The sequence below is a fragment of the Talpa occidentalis genome, unplaced genomic scaffold (genome assembly GCF_014898055.3).
Source record: "Talpa occidentalis isolate TD23 unplaced genomic scaffold, MPIMG_talOcc4v2.1 talOcc4.12, whole genome shotgun sequence".
Taxonomy (NCBI): Eukaryota; Metazoa; Chordata; class Mammalia; order Eulipotyphla; family Talpidae; genus Talpa; species Talpa occidentalis.
The window spans coordinates 74,152,572-74,174,273 of record NW_023601212.1 but is presented as its reverse complement, the minus strand read 5'-3'; the positions used below and the strand labels follow the sequence as shown (position 1 = coordinate 74,174,273).

Here is a 21,702-nt window from a genome sequence, read left to right as displayed (position 1 = left end):
AGTAGTCAGAAACATGAGCAAAGATGTGCACAGATTTTCAGAGATACTTAATAGTAATGGGTGAGGAAAATAACAGTATGCCCACTTGATGAATGACTATGCAGCAATTAAACTTGATGCAGTCAATACTTCTACAAAGGATCATGATTAGCCCTAAGTGAAAAAAATAACCGAAGCTTCCACTTTAAGAAAGTAAAGAAAGAAGAGTCACTTAAGCCTAAAATAAGTACATGAAAATAACAAAAGTTAAAGTAGAAATCAATGTAAGTGAAAACAAGTAGAAAAAAGTCAACCAGGGCCTCCCCAGTGGCACAGCGGCTGAGCGCTGGGTTGCGAAGCTGCCCGCGGCCTCTGCGGCGCCGGTTCGATCCCCGGCTGCCCCCCGGCCACTGGAGGAGGGTCCCACATGGCGCGCACACCTCTCCTGCCGCCCGCTGCTCCCCTCAGCAGTGTACTTCGGTCCTTCTGCCTGTTCTGCTCCCCACTCTAGCTCTGGTGAGTTCTCTCACCCTCCCGCGCATCTGACTGTACCCAGTGCATATATAAACCAACCAAACAAATAAATAAATAAAAACCTGCCTCTATAAAAATAAATAAATAAATAAAATTTTTTAAAAAGTCAACCAAAACTCATTCTTTGAAGGAAAAATAACAATAAAACTGATAAACCTCTAGCTAATCTAGCCAAGGATAAAGAGATAATTAGCAGATATCAAAAGTAAAGAGATCATTCACTACTGATCTCACAAATAATAAAGTAAAAAGAAATATAAATAATATTGATATTTGATAACATAGATGAAATGGACAAATTCCCTGCACACAAAAATAGTTGCTAGGGATAACAGGGAGACTTGAACATGTGAAGTAGGGACTTTTTTTAGAGAGTGAAATTGTTATGATGTTGCAACAGAGGATGCATAATACTATACACAATAGTTCACAGCAGGTGCAAACCTTAATGTACATAAACTTTAGCTCTGTGGTCTTCCTCCCTCAAACACATAGCCACAGCCAAATCATCAGAAAAATATCAGACAAATACCAATGGAGGGACATTTTACTACCTCATTAGTAGTTCTTAAAACTGTCAAGATCATCAAAAAACAAGGAGAAAAAAAAAAAAACAGCCAAAAGAATCTATAAAGACAAGACTAGAAGTCTTATCTACTAAATAAGGTGATATCCTGGATGGAATCCTGAAACACAAAAAGGAAATGGAAATAAAATCTGGATTGGATGCGTCAAAACTGGCTCATTAATTATATCAAATGTGCCATTAAAATGTAACAGTAATAAAGGAAACTGAGTGGTGGGGGAAGGGATGCTTGAGAACTCTCTATACAGTCTTTGTAATTTTTCTGCAAATCAAAACTGTTCTAAAATACAGGTGGATTTAAAAGCAAAAACATACTCAACTCTTTAACATGAAACAAACAGAAATAACTATCAATCAGGAAATAGTTAGGTAAATACAAACACATCCATGAAATAGGACAACAGCTATTTAAAAGAATGAGGTAAAATTGTACCTAAACAGAAAGAGGCACAAAATATGAAACAAAAAAGCAACTTGTAGGCAGTATGGAAAGCAGGCTCCAATTTGTAGTTTTTTAAATTCAAGTACAGTTAGTACACAGTCAGTGTTTACACACTGTGACACACACTTCAATGAAGATACTTGCTAAAATAAACAGAGATCCCTTCTGGGAGTGAGATTTAAACAGGGCAGTTTTAATTTTTGTATTTCTGTATTGTTTGTGATAGCAAATTTGACAATGTGATTTTTTTTAACAATAGACTACAAATCAACATATATTAAGTATGACAGTTTAAGAAATATGACTATGTACACACACACACACACATACACACACCTAATATTATTGCTTTGGAAATTAAGGAGAAAGCCTGAGAAATATAAGATAAACAACATCTGGTAACTACGTTAAGTGTGAACTAAGACTAAAAATGACTTCTTCCTGCTGAGGAGTGACTGGAGAACAGCAATGCTAATAAGAAAAATGAGAATGAGGAGTTCCACTTCACTCATTTAGAGTCTGAGGTGCCAGCAGAGCAACTGGTGAGTCCGTCTAGGAGGCACACTCAGAAAACAGCAAACAGACCTCAAGAGAGACAACAGGGGCTGAGGTGGAGGGAGACACAAGGATGTGCTCCAGCAAGAGAAGAGTGAAAGCAAGCTTGCTGACCGAAGCTTGGCAAAACCCACATTAAGAGGGTGGAAGAAAGAAAAGCAGCCCACAGGGAGAGAAGGTGGCAAAGAAAAAAGAAAATGAGTAAAATGTTCTGAAAAACCAAGAGAGGAGAGAGTTCTAAGAAGAAAGGGCAGCAGGGTGAAATGGTACTGAGTTCAGGAGGCCCCAACAGAACACCACCGTAGATGTGGCAAATCAAGCAAAGCCTGTTTCCAGGCTTCCTCACGGACAGTCTTACTGGTGGTCATAGCTTTTTCTGTAAAAAACAGATAGGATATATTTTAGGCTTTGGGAGCTAAATAGTCACTGTAGCAAGTACTCCACTCTGCCAGTATAGCAGGACCGCCACCACAGACTGCACGTAAACTGAAGCACAGCTGTGTGGCAATAAGACTATGTACAAAAACAGGTGCCAGCCAGATTTGGGCCTGGCTGTGGTATCCCGGACCCACATCAGACTCTACTATTCCTGCCAGGAAATAATTCATTTCAGATTCCATCACTAGACACCTGAATCCCCATCTGATCACCAGTTCCTTGACTGCAAAATTCAACCATTTGTAGATTTGTTCCTGTATATATTCTCCTTAACTGTAAACATTCAAATGAGAATGTATAGGAAATTTGAATCATTACCAATGTAGATTTTAGAAAAAAAGATACCAAGGGGGGAAAGGACAGAAAATAAAAGGTAAAGTACTAGAGGTTGTTAGATTATAGTCACGAGTAAGAATTAAAAGGACCAAACAAAAGCAGACCTTAAATTACACTTCAGAAACAAGCAGGATTAGAATGCTCTGTTAAATTCTGGTGGGATCTAATGCAGAGCTGCCGTGGGTGGCGCTACAGATCTCTCTCAGGGTATTAAGGAGAACATTTTAAAGCAAGATAAACTAAAGGGGCTAAATAAAGTTTCTTTCCAGGCTTTTAATTTCAGTCAAATTCCCTGGTTTTGTAAAACTATACAGAAACACAACACAACCAATTTACAACTATCATATGGTTACTACTCATATATATGAAAATGTTACTTCCAAGAATAGAGAAGTAGAAATAAACTGAACAGATCCACTACTAATTAGTCTGTTTAGAATATGCTTTCCTTTGTCCTTTTATTTAACAAAAATAATATTTCAAAGGGCTTTTATCGATGGCTATAATTCCCAATTTCCAACCTAAATTTTCCTTCTACTACATGGAGTTTGTAGAATATCATCTTTACTTTTGGAAAAGAAAACACTATATCAAAATGCAGCTCCACTAACTGGGACCATCTGAAAAGGTGGGTAGGAGGTGGGTTTGTGGACTGAATTAATATATACTTCCCTCTTGGAGATTCTACGGAGTATATTCTGGAAAATAAAGTGGTCTCTCCACCCACCTTCAAAGTCTATTTCCTAACTACCCCACAAACTGGCAACCAAAAGTCTAAAAATAATGACTGCTATTCCCTTAGATTACCCAGTGTTTTCAGTGTCTACTAGCTATTTTCCAAGTACATGAAGTCAAAAGATAATTCTCTGTCATGAGCAAGGAATAGAAAAAAAATAGAAATACTCTATGGTAATATTAATAAAATGATGATTTCTTGAATCACTGGATCAGATTGGGGTGTCCCCACATCTTGAGATATAGTTCAGCTCTTAGGAGGAAAGATGACTGACATATTCTCTTTGGGTTTTCAATTTAGGCAGAGAGGACTTCTGGTTTTTTTGGTTTTGTTTTGCAAACTCCAGTGCTACAAGAGATCTCATCAGAATAACCATAAAACTAGTAGACACAAATAAAATCGAGGAGTTGCTCAAGTGTGATTTACATGATTTTGAACATTTTTAACTTGTAACAGGCAAAATAGCTCTTTTTCCCCCATGATGTGGCTGGGAGTGAAGATGCAGATAGCTGAATATAAATGGTATTTATCTCAATCCACTATCTCAGACTCTGAAGGAAGGACGGCATCATTTCTTTGCTCCTATGAAGGAGGCAAATGAGTTTTTGCCATACACGCTAGCTTCTCTAGGCTATGTCGGAGGAACAAGTTATCTTCACATGCCATAATTCAAACAGCACTCATAGTTTCCACTAGCCTCATTTCCCAAATCCACTAATAAGGGTCTTCAAATGTCAATTTGAGAAAGTGCTTCCTTCTTTCTGATTTCAATAAGCAAAAGAAATTACCTGCTGACCATTCTTTCTAATTTCCTTTTTCTCCAAACTCTATTCATAACTCAAACACAATGATTCTCATCAAAGGATTCAATGCGAATCTCTAAAATGGTAATACCTATGCTAAATATTTTAAATAAGCCTCAATAAGGATGGCCTTGAATTACTCCATTTGGAAGAAATTATGAAGATGAGATCTATGAAATAGAAGGGAAAAGTGCCCACTGGTCTCTCAGTGACTGGGGCTGATGACCTGCTTGATAGACATTTGTGACAGTAGATCTCAATCATTTCTAACCCCAAATCACTTTTGATAAACATGAAAATTTTCCTTTAATATTATTTGAAATTTCAGAATAAATATCACTAAAGACAAGTGAAAAGTTGATAGCTATTTTTTAAAACATCTTTTCAAACCACCTGGGTGCCCTTGGAGTATCCCAACCCTTTGCCAGGTGAAAACCCCACAATGCATGCACACAGGCACAAGTAACTCAGTCTTCAAGTAAGACTTAAGTGTCCTTAGTCCCACTTGGGTGTCAGGACTATTAATAACTTTTTAAAAAATTCTTACCAACAACATACTGTTGAATGATTTAAAGAATATTATCTTGGGGCCTCCCCGGTGGCGCAGCGGTTGAGCGCTGGGTTGCGAAGCTGCCCGCAGCCTCGGCAGCGCCGGTTCGATCCCCGGCTGCTCCCCGGCCACCGGAGGAGGGTCCCACATGGCGCGCAGACCTCTCCTGCTGCCCGCTGCTCCCCTCAGCAGTGTACTTCGGTCCTTCTGCCTGCTCTGCTCCCCGCTCTGGCTCTGGTGAATTCTCTCACCCTCCCGCGCTTCTGACTGTACCCAGTGCTTGTATAAATAAATAAATAAATAAATCTTTAAAAAAAAAAAAAGAATATTATCTTAATAAAGCATATACTACAATAAGTAAAGAATTCCAAGGCACAAGTGAAACCATTGTTCTAGAAACAAACCTCTGTCTGAGGTACAGAAAGATCATCTATCTCTTGCATCTTCCTCTCTACCTATATGTTTATGTTCAGGTATCCTTCACTTCAAATAAGCCACAATAACATCCTTAAGCAAACCCCCAAACGTTCTGCCTTCCTCCCAGGATGTCATTTCTTCTTTGTCCTTCTTACAAACATTATTGCAATCTGCCTCCTTTCTCCAAACCACTGAGATTACTTTGGTAATGGATACCAATAACTCCTTATATGTCAAATACTTGGGTCCCCCCAAAATTAGTTACTTCATTTACCTTGATTATTTCCTTCCAACAGGCTTATTTTGCTGTTACATTTATAACTGCCAAGTTTAACATTCATTAACAGTAGATTACAAGCTGCCTACCAATATCCATTTTCCCTTCCTTATAAGCAGAATGCCTGGCTCATTTGGGAACAACTGTACACTCGGCTAAAAGGCTACACTCCCTAGTCTCCCTCAGCAGAGTATAATTAAGGGACAAAGACAAATTTCTGGCCAGGATGATGTAAGTCATCTTAAGAGGAAGGAGACATGCCCTTCTTGTATTCACCTGTGTACTATCTGCTCAAAATGAAGGCTGGAACATGTGCACGATGATGATGCTCTATCAAGCATTATGGACTAAGAATAAGAAGTAAACCTCAGAATAAAAGTCCAATGTTGAATGTAAGAGCAAAAAGATAGGAACCTGTATTTTTGATAACAATGTGAAGCCACTGAACAGGAAAAACTTTCTCCTGTGTGTCTCCTATACTTGCCACTACTACCACATTCTGAATATTTCTTTGACACCAGATGGGTGGTTTTCCTTACCAAACAACTCTGAGACACCAGCTGGGTGTCCTACAACTCAATTCAACTCTAATACTACGTATCCAGAGATAGCATCAGATCCCACAGCGTAAGGGATTCGTACCAGAAGACCATGCTCTCTTCTGCCAATCACAAGTCCATTGTTAGCCACGTTTGACTCCTCCTTTGGTTCCATTAATTTGCTAGAACAGCTCACAGAACTCAAGATAAGAATCTACTTACTGTTCACCAGTTGATTATAAAAGGACTTGATAAAAGTCACAGATGAACATCCAGATGAAAAAAGTGTTTAAGGCAAGGTATGTAAAAAGGGACGAAAAGTTTCCCTGCCTTTTCCAGAAGTGCCACCCTCCCAGCATGTCCACATGTTCAGCAACTGGAAAGCTACTGCACCCATGCATACCTTTGGGATTTTTATGGAGGCTTCATCATGTAGGCATTATTGATCATAATTGGTTCCTCTCCCCTTCATGGAGGACAGGAGATGGGAATGAAAGTGCTCAGCTTCGAATCATGTGTTGGTCTTTCTGGTGACCAGTCCCATTCAGGAGCCAACCATGAGTCACTGCTACCCCCCTGGAAATTCAAGGGCATTTAGGGACTCAATCAGGAACCAGAGTCAAAAGTCAAATATGAGAACACAAGATGTTCTCAGTACTCTCTTACCAGTCAGGAAATTACAAGGGTTTTAGAGGGTCTTTGTAGCTGAGTAGTATTCCATTGTGTAGAAACTGATGGTTTCTTTCACAAAATATGCACACACACACAATTCACACACACACTACATTTTTTTAATTCACTCATCTGTTGTTGGACACTTGTGTTGTTTCCACAGCTTGGCTATTGCAAATAGCACCACAATTAATATAGGCATGCAGATATATCTTTTTGAATTGGTGTTAAATTTTTTTTGAATAGAACCCTAGGATTGAAATTGCTGAAGCAAATGGTAGATCTATCTTTAGTATTTTGAGAAACCTCCATATTGCTATTCATGGGGGTTGGGGCAGTCTACACTCCCAGCATTATATGGTGGGAGTTATAAGGGTTGCTTTTTTCTCCACACCTTCATCAAAACTTATTATTTACTGTTTTCTTGATATGAACCATTTTCAAAGGTGTGAGGTGTCACTGTGATTTTGATTTGCATTTCCCTGATAAGTGAAAAAGAGCATTTCTTTATGTTCCTGCTGGTCATCTGTATGCCTTCTTTGTAGAAGTGTCTATTCAGATATTCTGCCCATTTTTGATTGGGTTATTTGGTTTTTTGTTGTTGGTTGTATGAGTTCTCTGTAAATCTTGGATATTAGCCCTTGTTGGATGTATAATGCATAAATATTTTCTGCATTTTAGTAGGATATCTTCTCATTTTACTGATAGTTTTTTTCACTGTACAGAAGTTTTTTAGTTTGATGTAGTTCCACCTGAAATGAACTGTTTAACAAGCCAGACATGCTTTTCATATCTCCAAGCTCTGCTCTTATTTTCCATTGGGAATTAAGCACCTAGGAATTAACAATTATATGACAAAGCAGTAGTAATCAAAACAGGATGATACTGGAATAAAAAAGACACGCAGATCAACAGAATAGAATTGAGAGCCCAGAAACAAACCCACAATTATATGGACTTAATTTATGACAAAGGAGCCAAGAGCATACAGTGAAGAAAGGGAAGTCTCCTCAACAAATAACAGTGGGAAAAACAGCCACATGCAAAAGAATTATTCTAGACCACAATCTCACAGCACACACAAAAGTTAATTAAAAATGGGTCAAAGACTTGGAAGTGAAACCCGAAACCATAAAATACATAAAAGAAAGCAGACGAAACACTCCTTGAAACTGGCTTCAGTGATGTCTTTGGGGACTCAACTACAAAGGCAAGGGAAACAAAAGCAAAAATAAATAAAGGGGACTGCATCAAATTAAAAAGCTTCTGCATGGTGAAAGAAACTACCATTAATACAAAAAGATAACCTGCCAAATGGAAGAGAAAATATTTGTACATCATACATATGACAAGGGCTTAATATCCAAGATCTACAAGGAACTCACAATTAAAAACAAACAAACAATAACACAATAAAAAAAACAGGCAGGAGTCCGGGATATGCACTTCTCCAAAGAAGGCATACAGACGACCAGCAGGCACATGAAAAAAATGCTCATTATCACTTATTATCAGGGAAACACAAATCAAAACCACAACAGGGTACCATATCTCACACCCTAAGAATGGCCCATATCAAAAAGACCAGAAACAGAAAAAAGAATTCTCAGACACAGTTGGGGGAAATGTAAACTGGTCCAATCCCTATGGGAAAACAGTATGGAGAGTTCTCAAAATATTAAAAATAGATCTGTCATATAATCTAGCAATCCCTTCTTCTAGATCTCCATCCCAAGATTACAAAAGCACTTAATTTGAAGGAACACATGCACTCTTGTGTTCATTGCAGCATTATTTACAACAGTAAAGTTGTGAAAGCAACTTGAGCGCCCAATGACATATGATTAGATAAAGAAACATATATATACAATGGAATACTCCTCAACCACAAAAGTAAAAAATATTAAATCTTACCATTGGGACAACATGAATGGAACTGGAAATATTATGCTAAATAAAATAAATTAGAAGCAGAAAGACAAATACTAAATGATGTACTTATATGCAGAATAACAAAGACAAGCAAAAGAATAGACAAAACCGAACCAAACCAAATCCTTGAAACTTGACCACAGAGCTGAGGCTGCCAGAAAAGGAGGGTGGGGGGGTTGGGGTCAAAGCAAGGAAGAGGACTCAGTGGACTATATTAGAAGATTACTGGAGCTCTGGTGGTGGGTAAGGTGTGATAACATACATCTATAGAGGTTTGAACCTACACCCTTAAAACATATACAGTATTGTAAACTAGTGTTACCTCGTTTAAAAAATGACCCACAGACCTGAACATAAGGCAAGAGGGAAGATTATGTACTCTAAATATTTGGTTCAAAACTCTTTTCAGAACCTCTTACCTCAATTTCTTCTACCTAGGAGTTAAGAGTTTACAAAAAAGGTTATTTCTAATCTTGAGTATAAACATTCAAAGCAAAGAGGCTAGGTAACTCAAAATACTTGAAAAATGTACAGCTCCAAAACAGATATAAATTTAAGTCAGTGTTTTCAATGAATAATTTTTATTTACAATTCGACCTATGAAGTCCTCTACATGAAATACAGATTATAGATCTACATCAAATGTTTTGAGAGAGTTATAAATAAGATATACTTCTTGAATCTTACTCTGGGTTGCAGGCCATTCTAGTAGCACTTTTCTTTATAACTCATTTAATCTTCGTATCCTGAAGAGATACACGCTCTATTATCCCCATTTTACAGATGAAGGAAATGAAGCACAGAGATGCTGCCTAAGACCACAAGAAGCTCTAAGACTTGGAGCAAATATTCAGACACAGGCAGGGAAGTGCCAGAGTGCAGGCTCTTCAGTCACAATGCTGTCGAATGAGTGAGTCAGGTCATGTAGGTACCTACCTCATTTTCCTGTTTGTCTTATCCATGTTGAGAATCAGGATCAAATCTTATGAGTGAAGAAGTTCTTTATAACAAGAGCATCCAACTATTGCTTCTTCCTAAAAATCTAGCCTACCCCACCCTGAACATGTATTGCAGTACTGGCCCATTGGAGAACACTCTGCCAGGTGAAAGATGACTGGGTTTAGATGCCTACACGCATGCAGTGGAGAATATCCCAAGAACTACCTGAATGTAGATGGCGCCTACCAGGACATAATGCTTTATCTAGACAGACAGGACCCTTCTTCAAGTCACTGTATTATACCCTCATGGATTTTGGTTTTGGCTAAGGAAAACTGTATACTAGCATAGGATCCTAACCTTGTCAGCATTCCTCCATTACTTTCAACTGAGATTCAATAGACAGAGACAAAATCCCTTGTTTAAAAGAATCTATTAAAGTGTTCAATGTAGACAGGTGTAGGACAGTCTTCCAGCAATACAAGGCATAACCAGAAATTGGGCCTCCCCAGTGGTACAGCGGTTGAGTGCTGGGTTGCAAAGCTGCCCGCAGCCTCTGCAGCGCCGGTTCGATCCCCGGCTGCTCCCCGGCCACCGGAGGAGGGTCCCACATGGTGCGCAGACCTCTCCTGCCGCCCGCTGCTCCCCTCAGCAGTGTACTTCGTCAGTCTGCCTGCTCTGCTCTCTGCTCTGGCTCTGGTGAATTCTCTTACCCTCCCACGCCTCTGACTGTACCCAGTGCTTGTATAAATAAATAAATAAATCTTTTAAAAAAAAAAAAAGACATAACCAGAAATTATTGTATGCCCTTGACTTCCTAGGAGGGCTACCAGTTCAATAACCCACATTATATATATACATGTCCTAGGAGAGAGCCTTGGCTGACCCAGGCCCAAATTAGAAAGCCTACAGAATCCAAGGTAAGTAAATAACATGACAAGTAATGGTCTTATCCCAGCCCAAAAGATCACAGAGGATTTTATTTGTTACCTTCTTAGGGTTAGAAGTGCTATACATGCCATAGAATCAAATGGAACTCCCTACTATTCTGTGAAGAGCAGGCATAACAAAGGAAGTACTTAATCACAATAAGATAGTTGCCCAGCAGCTTTTTCAGAAAGTGACTTTAACATGTAGCAAGAACACAGACCTATTCCATATCAGCAGCCATCTCTCAGGGTTCTTGGTCTAAACGTATTTCTTAATACCCTGAGAGCAAGAGAATGGTACATGGAGTGTGGGTACAGTCAGAAGTCATTTAGTATTTGTCTTTCTGCTTCTAATTTATTTTATTTAGCATATTTCCAGTTCCATTCATGTTGTCCCAATGGCAAGATTTAATATTTTTTACTTTTGTAGCTGAGGAGTATTCCATTGTATATATATGTTTCTTTATCTAACCATATCTAATCTACTGCTAAGACAAGCAGTGGATATGATGTTGCTTTATTGACAAAAATATAGGCCCTTCCCACAGGATGTCTGATACAGAGGAGCCTCATGGGTTCCTCTTATAGGCCACCTCAAAGATTTGTTTTTGAGATTGAGTCTCAATCCACACCTCTACACAAACAAATCTATGCAATGGAGAAGATGAATGTTCAGCCATTCAGACTAAGTCATTCAATAATGCCTCCCAAAGGTCTTGTTTAATTTGGCAACAGAGTGCTGAATCATTCCACTCCTACTAAGTTTGAATTCCTTTCATATAGGTTGAGGAACATTTCACCCAGTGGAAAGAGTAAAGAGCTCTTTACCATTTTCTGTTAGGTAGGGTTATTAAACATACTCTTCAAAAAGTACAGACAGGAATATTCTGTAATAATCTCCCCCTCTTAAGAAAGAGATGTTCAACAAGTCTTAGTTTTACTTTTCTTTAAAAAAGATTTATTTATTTATGCATGCAAGAACTGAGGCACAGGCCAGAGGTCTGCGGGGGGTGAGAAGATTCACCAGAGACAGAGCAGGGAACAGAACAGGCAGACTGACTGAAATATACTGCTAAGGGGAGCAGCAGGCGAGACAGGAGAGGTCTGCTGCACCATGTGGGTTGCTCCCTGGCTGGGGATCGAACTCATGCTGCAGTGGTTACGGACAGCTTCATAGGTTGCATCTTAACACCCTGTGCCACCAGGGAGGCCCCAAGTCTTGGTTTTAGAAGAGAGCAACAATAAATATGGGATGTATTTTAAGAAAGTAGGAAGAGAGGAAGAATTCTGAGGATTTGCTTAAAATAAGTCTTAGCTCTAGCACGTTTCTTTCTAGAAAGTAGTGGAGAAAGGAGTTCACTTAAACCAACCAAATTCTCATTCAAAAAAAATCTTTGGGGGCCTCCCCGGTGGCGCAGTGGTTGAGCGCTTGGTTGCGAAGCTGCCCGCAGTCTCTGCAGCGTCGGTTCGATCCCCGGCTGCTCCCAGGCCACCGGAGGAGGGTCCCACATAGCACGCAGACCTCTCCTGCCGCCCACTGCTCCCCTGAGCAGTGTACTTCGGTCCTTCTGCCTGCTCTGCTCCCCGCTCTGGCTCTATTGGGTTCTCTCACCCTCCCGCGCTTCTGACTGTACCCAGTGCTTGTATAAATAAATAAATAAATCTTAAAAAAAAAAATCTTTGGGAAAACTTGCATTTTTTTCCCAATCACTGGAATATATTAATTTCAACAGTAATCATAATTTTAAGTTTTGAACACTGACCTCACTATGTTATAATGATATATAGTAAATGGACCTATATTTCATCAAATTACAAAGATTAGTGTCACAATCTTCATAGTTCATCAAGTAGCATTTTGAATTTAACATTATTATAGTGATTAAATCCAAAATCATTTCCTTCCCATGTAATATAAAAGGCAATTTATTTAAGTGATTACTCAGATCAGATGAGCTCTTCCTCAAATACTAATAATATTGTGGCAATAGAGTATTATAAAATTATATAATTATGTAATTCTTCCCAGTAATATTTTTATCAACTTCTGCTAACCCATAAAAATCTTTACCACATCAGGCTGTATAATACAGAAATGCATCTTAATGTCCTAGCTAGAAGAATAAACAAGAGAGAGAAAAATAATAGCTTTCTATAGCAGGACTAACTTCTGTCTTAAATCTTATATGTCCACAATATTTAATCATGCACATAAAATTGGTGAGCAAGGACATTATATTTTAAAATTTAAATGCAAGTATCCCTTGATACTTTTAGTTGTTTCTATCTAGACCTTTCTTAGGGCACTGCCACTAACCCCATTTCACCCATGGGAGAACTGTGTGCCTTGCCCAACATTATACAGCCAAGAAGTATTAGGAGTTGCATTGAAAGCGAGGCAGCCTAGTTTCAGAATCCCAAGTCTCGACTACTAAACAAGACAGACTGTTGGCAAACAACTAAATATACCAAGAAGGGAAAGGATAAATCCCAATTTGCTCATTCATCAAACATCATGTGGTAACTGGGTACCACACTGTGATAAAAGCTGGGAATATCACAGTGAGCAAAAACCGACATACACTGTAACATGACATACACTGTCTTCTCTCGGGGACCTTTCAGTTTAGAAGAAAAATTAAGCAATCACAGCCAATCATGGTAAATGCTGTAAGGAAGTGCTAAAAGGAAACGCAAGACACCGTTCTCACATAAAAGCTGACTACATACTGGGGAAGGAGAGCAACAGGGAAGGCCACCAAACACCTGAATTATTATAGCCACAAGGGGATATTATCCAGACAATAAGAACAGCGCTACAGTGTTATACTTACTATGGTGAAGATGGCTGTGACACATTCAAAATCAACATACATGGTATATTCTTGCGATGGACCAGCACAGACAGAAGTTTCAGTATATGACAAAGGTGACTTACCAATTGTTTTTGTTTTTCTTTTCAAATATGAGGTTTCAAGAGTTTGATATTATTGCTTAAACATGGAAAAGGATTATTTCAATTTCCTATTGGATGTTCTACTTAGCATAATAATGTGCTGACAGAAACACATCTATTCACACTGCTGATAAAACTCTACTGCCAAAGGTGGGCAGTGTTTCTTGTACAAGATGAATTTCTCTTAAAAAAAAAAAAATAGGACTGTTTGACAAATAGTTGTGGTAGAAGGAAACTGAAACTGACACACATATTTTTGCTGTTATCTAGATGGAACTGCTTTTTAGCCCCACATACTCAAGTACAAATGTATTTCTCTCATACCTGAAAAGGAACATTTTAACAAAAGATAAAGATCTGTAACATTATGTAAATGTAAATGTTATCCTTGCCAAAAGTACAAAAGCACTAGCTCCTAAACAGGCAGAAAATCTTGGGGCAAATAAAAGATCTTTTTTTTTTATAAAGTTCAAGAAACTCTTTCTTTTCAAATGCCTTTCCTTGCTTGGGTATACTAGTGCCTTAACAAGTAACAGAAAATAATAATATGGGTACTCTAAATACAGTATCTGAAATGGCACTTTAAAAGTTTTTACTTAAAAATCTCAAAATGATATTAGAATATAGTAATACATTTGACCCTAGTTAATAAGTATAGTTACAACACAAATGCTTTGAGTTTTAAACAGCAGTAAAAAGGACCGTTCTCCAGAGTATTTACTATACATAGCAGTGATATCAGATACTCAAAAGGAAATAACAGTCTGAGTTAAACAGTTTCCAATCACAGATCACCTTTCTTAAACCACAACATAAGCAATACAAGAACGAGAAACACAAACTCTACAATGCCACAAAATGCTTAGAAAGCAACTGTCCAATCTGTGGGTAGATACTTGAAGCTGACCAAGGAAACCGCCAATTAAAATTAATGGAACATGGGGGAGTCTGGGGGATGGGCATAGGTGGCTTGATGAAGGTGAGTGGAACATGTATATATATATATATGCAAAAATGTAATCCCAAAAATTAAAATTACATGGAAAATACTAGCTATATGTAAGGAGCTCATAGATTAGAAAATATTACAGAATTTCAAGTCATTGCATTGTGATCAATGAGTCAACCCAGAGTAATTACAATTGAACTGGACATTCCAAAGACATTATGACATCAAAATAAGAATTCATTTTGTGGAAAATTGTGGCCAAAAGAAAACGAAGCTGTTAAGTAATTCTGCTAATGCCTACTTCTCATCTTCCACACTGACTCAGAACACAGCCTAGATAACAATCTCAGATGTATCCGATATTGCCAGCTCCTGCTGTTTACTCCCATCCAAATCCATTCTGGTTTTTATGCTGTGAATCTCCTATCTTAGCAACAAATGAAAAGGATATGGCTGAAGATGAAGTCCAAAGACAAAAGAGATTTTAAGAATCCAAGAAACACTAAGCCTGCTTGCTTTACAAGGAATGAGATAGATCAGAAACCAAAGTAATCTCTACTTTGCATTTCTTTGCATTTCTTAATCACCCCAAAAAAGGGCACTGATTTTTAAAAAAAAAAGGGGGAAGGAAGAGATTTAATCAGCTTTACAGTCAAGAAAATGTACATCTTACCACTACAGAGTTCTGATGAGTTTCCATTCATTCATTCTTTTAACAAACATTTATCAAACACTATTGGAGGGGCGGCCTCTGAATTGGTCCATTGGGGTTTTGGTGACAAATGCCCCTTGTCAAGCCCTTGAAAGCTTGTATAGAATTTATACAAGTCAAAGAAGTGGAAAGAAAGGCTCCAAGGAAGTAAACAAAGACTAAGACTAAGAAAAAGTATCGCACACAACTGCAGAAATGGTAACAAAAGCATGGAAGAATAGCATACAGTGAACCCTGGAACCTCCCTCTTTCCTGGGGATCACTCTGTTACACAATGAGTCCGGAAACATCCACTGGGGCTAATAGTCACAGGTTAGGAACACAAAAGTGCTGAGCAAAGGACACACAGGGAGGCTTCCTGGAACAGGGACTCCCAAATTGCCTGCACATCAAAGGTCACCAGTCGTGTATATAATACAGAATCTCAACTCACTTTCAAAATAGGAAATCCTAATTTTTTAAGTTCTGTAGCGATTCTCATTATCAGTCATATAGGGGTACCCACGTGTGAAGAACTGTAAGGCAAAAGCAAAGAGAACAGAAATGGGCAAAGAACCACCAAGAAAAGAGGGAACACTAATAGAAAATACCAACTATTGAGACATGGGATTAATGGCATAGAACCAGGTTGTCTTAGGTCTAAAAGGCAAGCAAAAGTGCCACAGAAGAACCTTTAAAAAGGGGCGAGTGTATATAGAAGAAGACATTAAATTTGGGTATCCTGAGGTTGAGTTTCTTAATGATAGGAAATTTGGTTCTGGAAATTAACTTCATATTGAAACACATACTATTTATTGACAACTCCTCTAGGATGCTATGTAAGCATGCTTTAGCAATTAACTTTGGGAATCTGTAATTCTCTTCCTAAATACATGAAAGGCAAATACATATCTAAGGCAGAGCACTACACACTTAAGAGGAAACCAGTAAATATTGGTTGATTAATGAAAGTGGAAGTCTAGAGAGAGTTGAAGGTTTTGTCTTTTTATTTTTTAATTTTAAAAAGTAAAGGGGGGAAAACCCTCTCCCTATAGTTCTCCCTTAGCCACAGGAACTACATTCCAAGACTCCCAGTACCTGTCTGAAGCCATGAATTCCAAGACCTCAGTTGAAGTCTAAAACCATGAATGGTACTGAACCCTGTATATACTGTTTTTTCTTGTATGTCCATACCAATAAGATACCAATAAGTTTAATTTATAAATTAAGCACATTAAAAGGTTACGAACAACAACAACAACAAAAAAAAAAACAATAAAACAGAACAATTACCACAATACACTTTCATAAAAGTTATAATATTGCCAGATTGAGGTTGACCACAGGTCACAAATTGTGGGAAATGAAATCACAGCTAAGGGGGGACTACTGTACTTTCTTTTCCTTTTAGAAATGTCATAAATATTACCTTTGCTGCGAGGGCTTTTAAACTGTCGAGAAATCTTTGCCAGAAATCCTTGAAAAGTGGGCGGTCAATTTTCTTCAGGCTATCTTTGGTGCTAGCATCCACACTGACATATAGCTGGGTAACTGGTTTGAGGTTCCTTAGTAAGTAAACAAAACAACAACACAACAAAATAAGAAGAACATTATACCTATGTCAAAATGCCATGATGTAAAACTTAACAATCTATAATAAATGTGATGATTAGACATTTCATTGGGTTTAGAAACTCCCAGTTCTCCCAGAAGGACAGAAGTGATGACTCTAATAAATGTGACAGAATGGAGTAACAGCTGGTTATTTTTCAAGTAACTGGACACTATTCCTAATAAACTAAAAATATTCAATTACTTAAATTGGTATATCTGAAAACACTAGGTTTTAGTCAAAAACAAACCAAGATCTAGTTTTAAGGTCTGGCACCATTAACCCAGCACAATTAGAGGGGGATTTCAGACCAAAGTTTCCCCACAAAGTCTCCATAAGTCCCCCTCTCAAGACCGACACAAGTGAACCATGTGGAACTGGTGCTGATGGGCCACCTCCCACCGTCAGTTCTCCATCAACTGACAGAAGTCTTCTAAGGAACAGTGACAACCCCAAAAGCTCAAGCATTCTTTGAAGGGTACAATACCAAACCAATGTTGCTAAGAGTAGCAGTGGCTTTAAAGTGAAGTCTTAGGTGAGAAAACAATGACAACAATGCAGAATTAGCACAGCAGGAATCAAACACATAAAAAGAAGGACAACCCAGGAGAAAATGCATGCTGCAGATCCTTACATGTGCTGCTGACGAAGGCAAGGGTCTTTTTAATCAGTGCTCAGGAATCCCTTCAGTCTCCGCTTCTCTCAAATCCATTGACTCATTTTGTGAAATCGTTCTTACCAACTAGATTTCTTATTAGTTGTGTTTTAAGTCCAGATTTTACTTTTCCCAAAGTTTTTGTTTTCCCTCCAAATGGATTTCATAATTTATGATCTCAATGAATTTAGAATTAGAAGGAATACCCCCTTTTATTTTCCTCTAACTTCCCCCACTATTAATTATAACTATTTGACAATTTATATTTACACCTAAAATGTTATTGTAGGGCAGGAATGGACACCGTGCAGGTTTTCTGGGATCCCATGCAGACCGGGTAAAGGAGAAATCAGAGTCCTCAGTGGTTTTTCTGCAGGTCTTTTATTGGGGTTTACCCAGTACACGGCAGGCAGGGGTGCTGGGGGGCAGGGAGGCTGGCAGTCCTCCCAGCCCCCAGCAAGTCTTCACTCTATCTGGGCTCTCTGGCCTTCTCTGCTTCTCTCTGGGCTTCTTCTGCTCTTCTCGGCTTCTACTGGCATCCCTGTGACGCCGCCCTTAAAAAGCACAGTCTCAGCCCAGGTGAATCCCATCTACCTATGCCCACACCCTATTCCAGGTGCCCACCATCAGGCATGCATTCAGGACCGCAAGGATCCATCATCTATCCTGATGGAGGGAGGGCAGAAAAGCCTGACATTTTCCCTTATCCTACAGTTATTTATGCATTTTTCATTGAAAGTGTATGTCTTTTTAAAAAAGTTATAACCGGAGCCTCCCCTGGTGGTGCAGTGGTTGAGGGCTGGGCTGCGAAGCTGCCTGCAGCCTCTGCAGCGCCGGTTTGATCCCCGGCCGCCGGCGAGGGTCCCACATGGCGGGCAGACCTCTCCTGCAGCGCCCGCTGCTCCCCTCAGCAGTGTATTTTGTCCGTCTGCCTGTTCTGATCCCCGCTCTGGCTCTGGTGAATTCTCTCACCCTCCCACGCTTCTGACTGTACCCAGTGCTTGTATAAATAAATAAATAAATAAATCTTAAAAAAAAGTTATAACCACATGCCATAAAATTCACCATTCAAAAAGGTTTATGTGTCTTTTTATATCTATCAATATCAGTTCTATCAATCTCTGAATTAAGACTATGAAGACTATGTTTTTCTTCTTATCCAGCCACACAGGTAGCTATTTAAAGCTACTGTTTGGTTGATATTATTGACTTCAGCTGAGAGAACTTTTAAGGGCAAGTAGGCCAAACAAATGCTTGTAATGATCTGGATTAGTGATATATGGAAAAAACAGCAGGGTCTAAATCCAAAGTTAATAAGAGGAGAAGCTCTGACCAAAGCTAGGAAAGAACTGATTAAAATACTGACAGACTATCATTGCTTTAATCCCTCTCCAATAGTGATACACAAAGGGAATCCTTAAAAGTTCAGTAATGTGTCACTACTGAGTAAAGGCCATCAAGTACTAAAACTATTAGATAACAGCATATTGCAAAGGCAGCAATCTATCTCATCGCCCCTCTTCTGAGAGCCTCTTGAGTAACAAACAAGCTATGCCACCTTAAGTGAACTTTATATTTTATAAAATAGAAAAATAGAAAACTGTCTTAATGGCTACCTCTTGTGATCATGATCTGATATTTACAGGACTTACACATACATCTACTTGATGCAAAATGGGAACTGGTCTCACCTTTTCACTATGTCTCCATAACTGCTTAACCCTATGAACCATAAATTCCAGGGGTCACAGTTATTTTACAAACATTCATCATTTGCAAAATAGGAAAACCAGGACACTGACAGTACCAATTTAATCAATATTAACTGTCCTAGGTACTATAATTAAGGAATTGTATAGCTCTCTTGCCAGGGAGCAGTGGGAAAATGTAGGAGAGAGAAATCCCTAGGAATTATAGAGCTCATTCTTAAGGGATTTAAAAGCAGCAAAAGGACCTGGGAGACATTTTCTGAACCTCAGAGATCTCATGTCTCCACATTACTGACCTCTATTTTATCACAAGTAATGCTTCTTACCTTAAAGTAGTCTTTGACCAATATTATTCAGCCAGCTTTCCAAAGGTAAAATTTCTATTTTTCATGTATTAGCTCATATACTTACAAAGCCACTATAAGACAGTCATTATTATTAATCATTTTACAGGTGAGAACTCTAGGCACTAAGAAGTTATCTTTCCCATGTCAGAAAGACAGCAGGAGATCCAGTCAAGATTCAAACCTAGATTTCTTCTAGACCAGAGTCTCCCTGAACTGTTCACCACATCACCTTATAGTCTCTTTTTTTAGCCCACTTAGACATGCCTGCTTCCTAAAGTGTTGTATCAATTCATAGAAAGATTACATTTTACTTTTTTTTAAAGATTTATTTATTTATTTATACAAGCACTGGGTACAGTCAGAAGCGTGGGAGGGTGAGTGAATTCACCAGAGCCAGAGCGGGGAGCAGAGCAGGCAGAAGGACCGAAGTACACTGCTGAGGGGAGCAGCGGGCGGCAGGAGAGGTCTGCGCGCCATGTGGGACCCTCCTCCGGTGGCCAGGGAGCAGCCGGGGATCGAACCGGTGCTGCAGAGGCTGCGGGCAGTTTCGCGACCCAGCGCTCAACCGCTGCGCCACCAGGGAGGCCCAAGACTACATTTTAAGCTGAGCACATTTCCCACAAAACAAAACAAAGAGGGAAAAACCTTCTATTCAAAGGGTGAGACAGTATTTATAATCAATCTTAATTTTATTTTATCTGTTTTCTGTAACAATTTTATTTTTATTAAAAGTCATGCATTTCTTCATTTACTAAGCATCTAATTCTATGAAGAGCTATCCAATTTGTTCTTGTCTTAGCAAGAATAAAGCAAACACAGAGCAAACAAAGCAGAAATACAGGTGAAAGAGTAACTGAAAGCAAATGAAGCTCACATGTGGTTTCCATGAAGAAGGTGCACAAAAGTAAATGTACAAAGGGGCAAATCTGGTGGTGGGAGGAGGTCTACAAAGTCAAAAGTTGTAGTTAAATATGGAACATAGACAGCTCTGCCTTCTTATGGTAAGCCTGCTAGACAAAAAACTTTGAATTATCAGTACTTACCAAAAAAGAAAAAAGGTAAGCCTTTAAATATAAACTTAAAAATCATACTAATAGATAAGAAGCTTACAATAAAATGAAAATAAAGGTAGACTAGAGATGAAGCAAAGAGTAAGGCTACCATGGATTATCTATGTGACTCTAAACTCTCTAACAAACTCACACACAGAAGTAGGCACAGTTACAGGATTCAAATGCCAACAAGGCAAGAACAAGAGAGCTCTGTAAGGATTCTCAGAAAGGAGAAGCTGCTCAGCGATGTGGAATATTGCCTTGTCCCCTTGCCCTGACATGGCTCTCAGAGGGCTGCTCTTAAGGTGTCTTACTGTAGATCTTTGGCACACTGCACAGGAAAATTTGTAAGAAACAATAACATTCAGAGCTCTATCAGAACAATGACAATCTTTCTGATTGTAGGGCTGAACAGCTGTCCAGTATCTAGAATAAGGATCCTAACTCACAGGTCTGCAGGAGCCTAGGATAAAATGTGACTCAAGGGCCTCCCCTGGTGGCGCAGAAGTTGAGCGCTGGGCTGTGAGGCTGCCTGCAGCCTCTGCAGTGCCAGTTCGAGGGTCCCACCAAAAACAAAAAAAAAAGACTCAAGACAGTAACTTTTAAAGAAAAAGGAAGTTCTTTGCACCCCACAATTATGAAACACACAAGAATATTCCTGCCTTACTCAACGTGATATACTTCCATTTTTCCTGACTATTTTCTACTCTCAGTCTATCAGTTTCATGTTTGTTAGCAATAGTGACAGAAAAATCTCTTCTATAAGAGAATCAACAGAGCAATTCTTCTGCCAAGTGGTAGATGTTCAGGTTCAGGGTTGAGGAGACAATGAAATGGTAGAGTGTGGAATATTTTAAAGCACAGGTTCCATGGAAAAGAAATCTATTCCTTGGTGTAATACTGCGATACAATAAGAAATAATATATTTGGTCTTTGTCCCTAGCTCCTGTCACAGAGCTCAAAAACCTGAGCAACTTCCTGAATGAGAGGTGAGGGAAGTATCCTTTGTTATTTATAAAAAAAACTCCTTTTCAATCACAATAGAATGTACACCAGTGAGGTAGCTC

The 21,702-nt window shown here is 38.9% G+C and overlaps 1 protein-coding gene across 3 annotated transcripts in view; it reads right to left on the bottom strand.

Moving 5' to 3' along the window:
- The window catches only part of LOC119241486 (S-adenosyl-L-methionine-dependent tRNA 4-demethylwyosine synthase TYW1), a 111,584-nt gene that overhangs the window by 30,940 nt on the left and 58,942 nt on the right, over positions 1-21,702 (bottom strand). For all 3 annotated transcript variants that reach the window (XM_037506788.2, XM_037506789.2, XM_054693579.1), the window contains one exon: positions 16,690-16,825. In XM_037506788.2, coding sequence (XP_037362685.1) covers positions 16,690-16,825 — 136 coding nt within the window. The remainder of the gene's footprint in view (positions 1-16,689; positions 16,826-21,702) is intronic.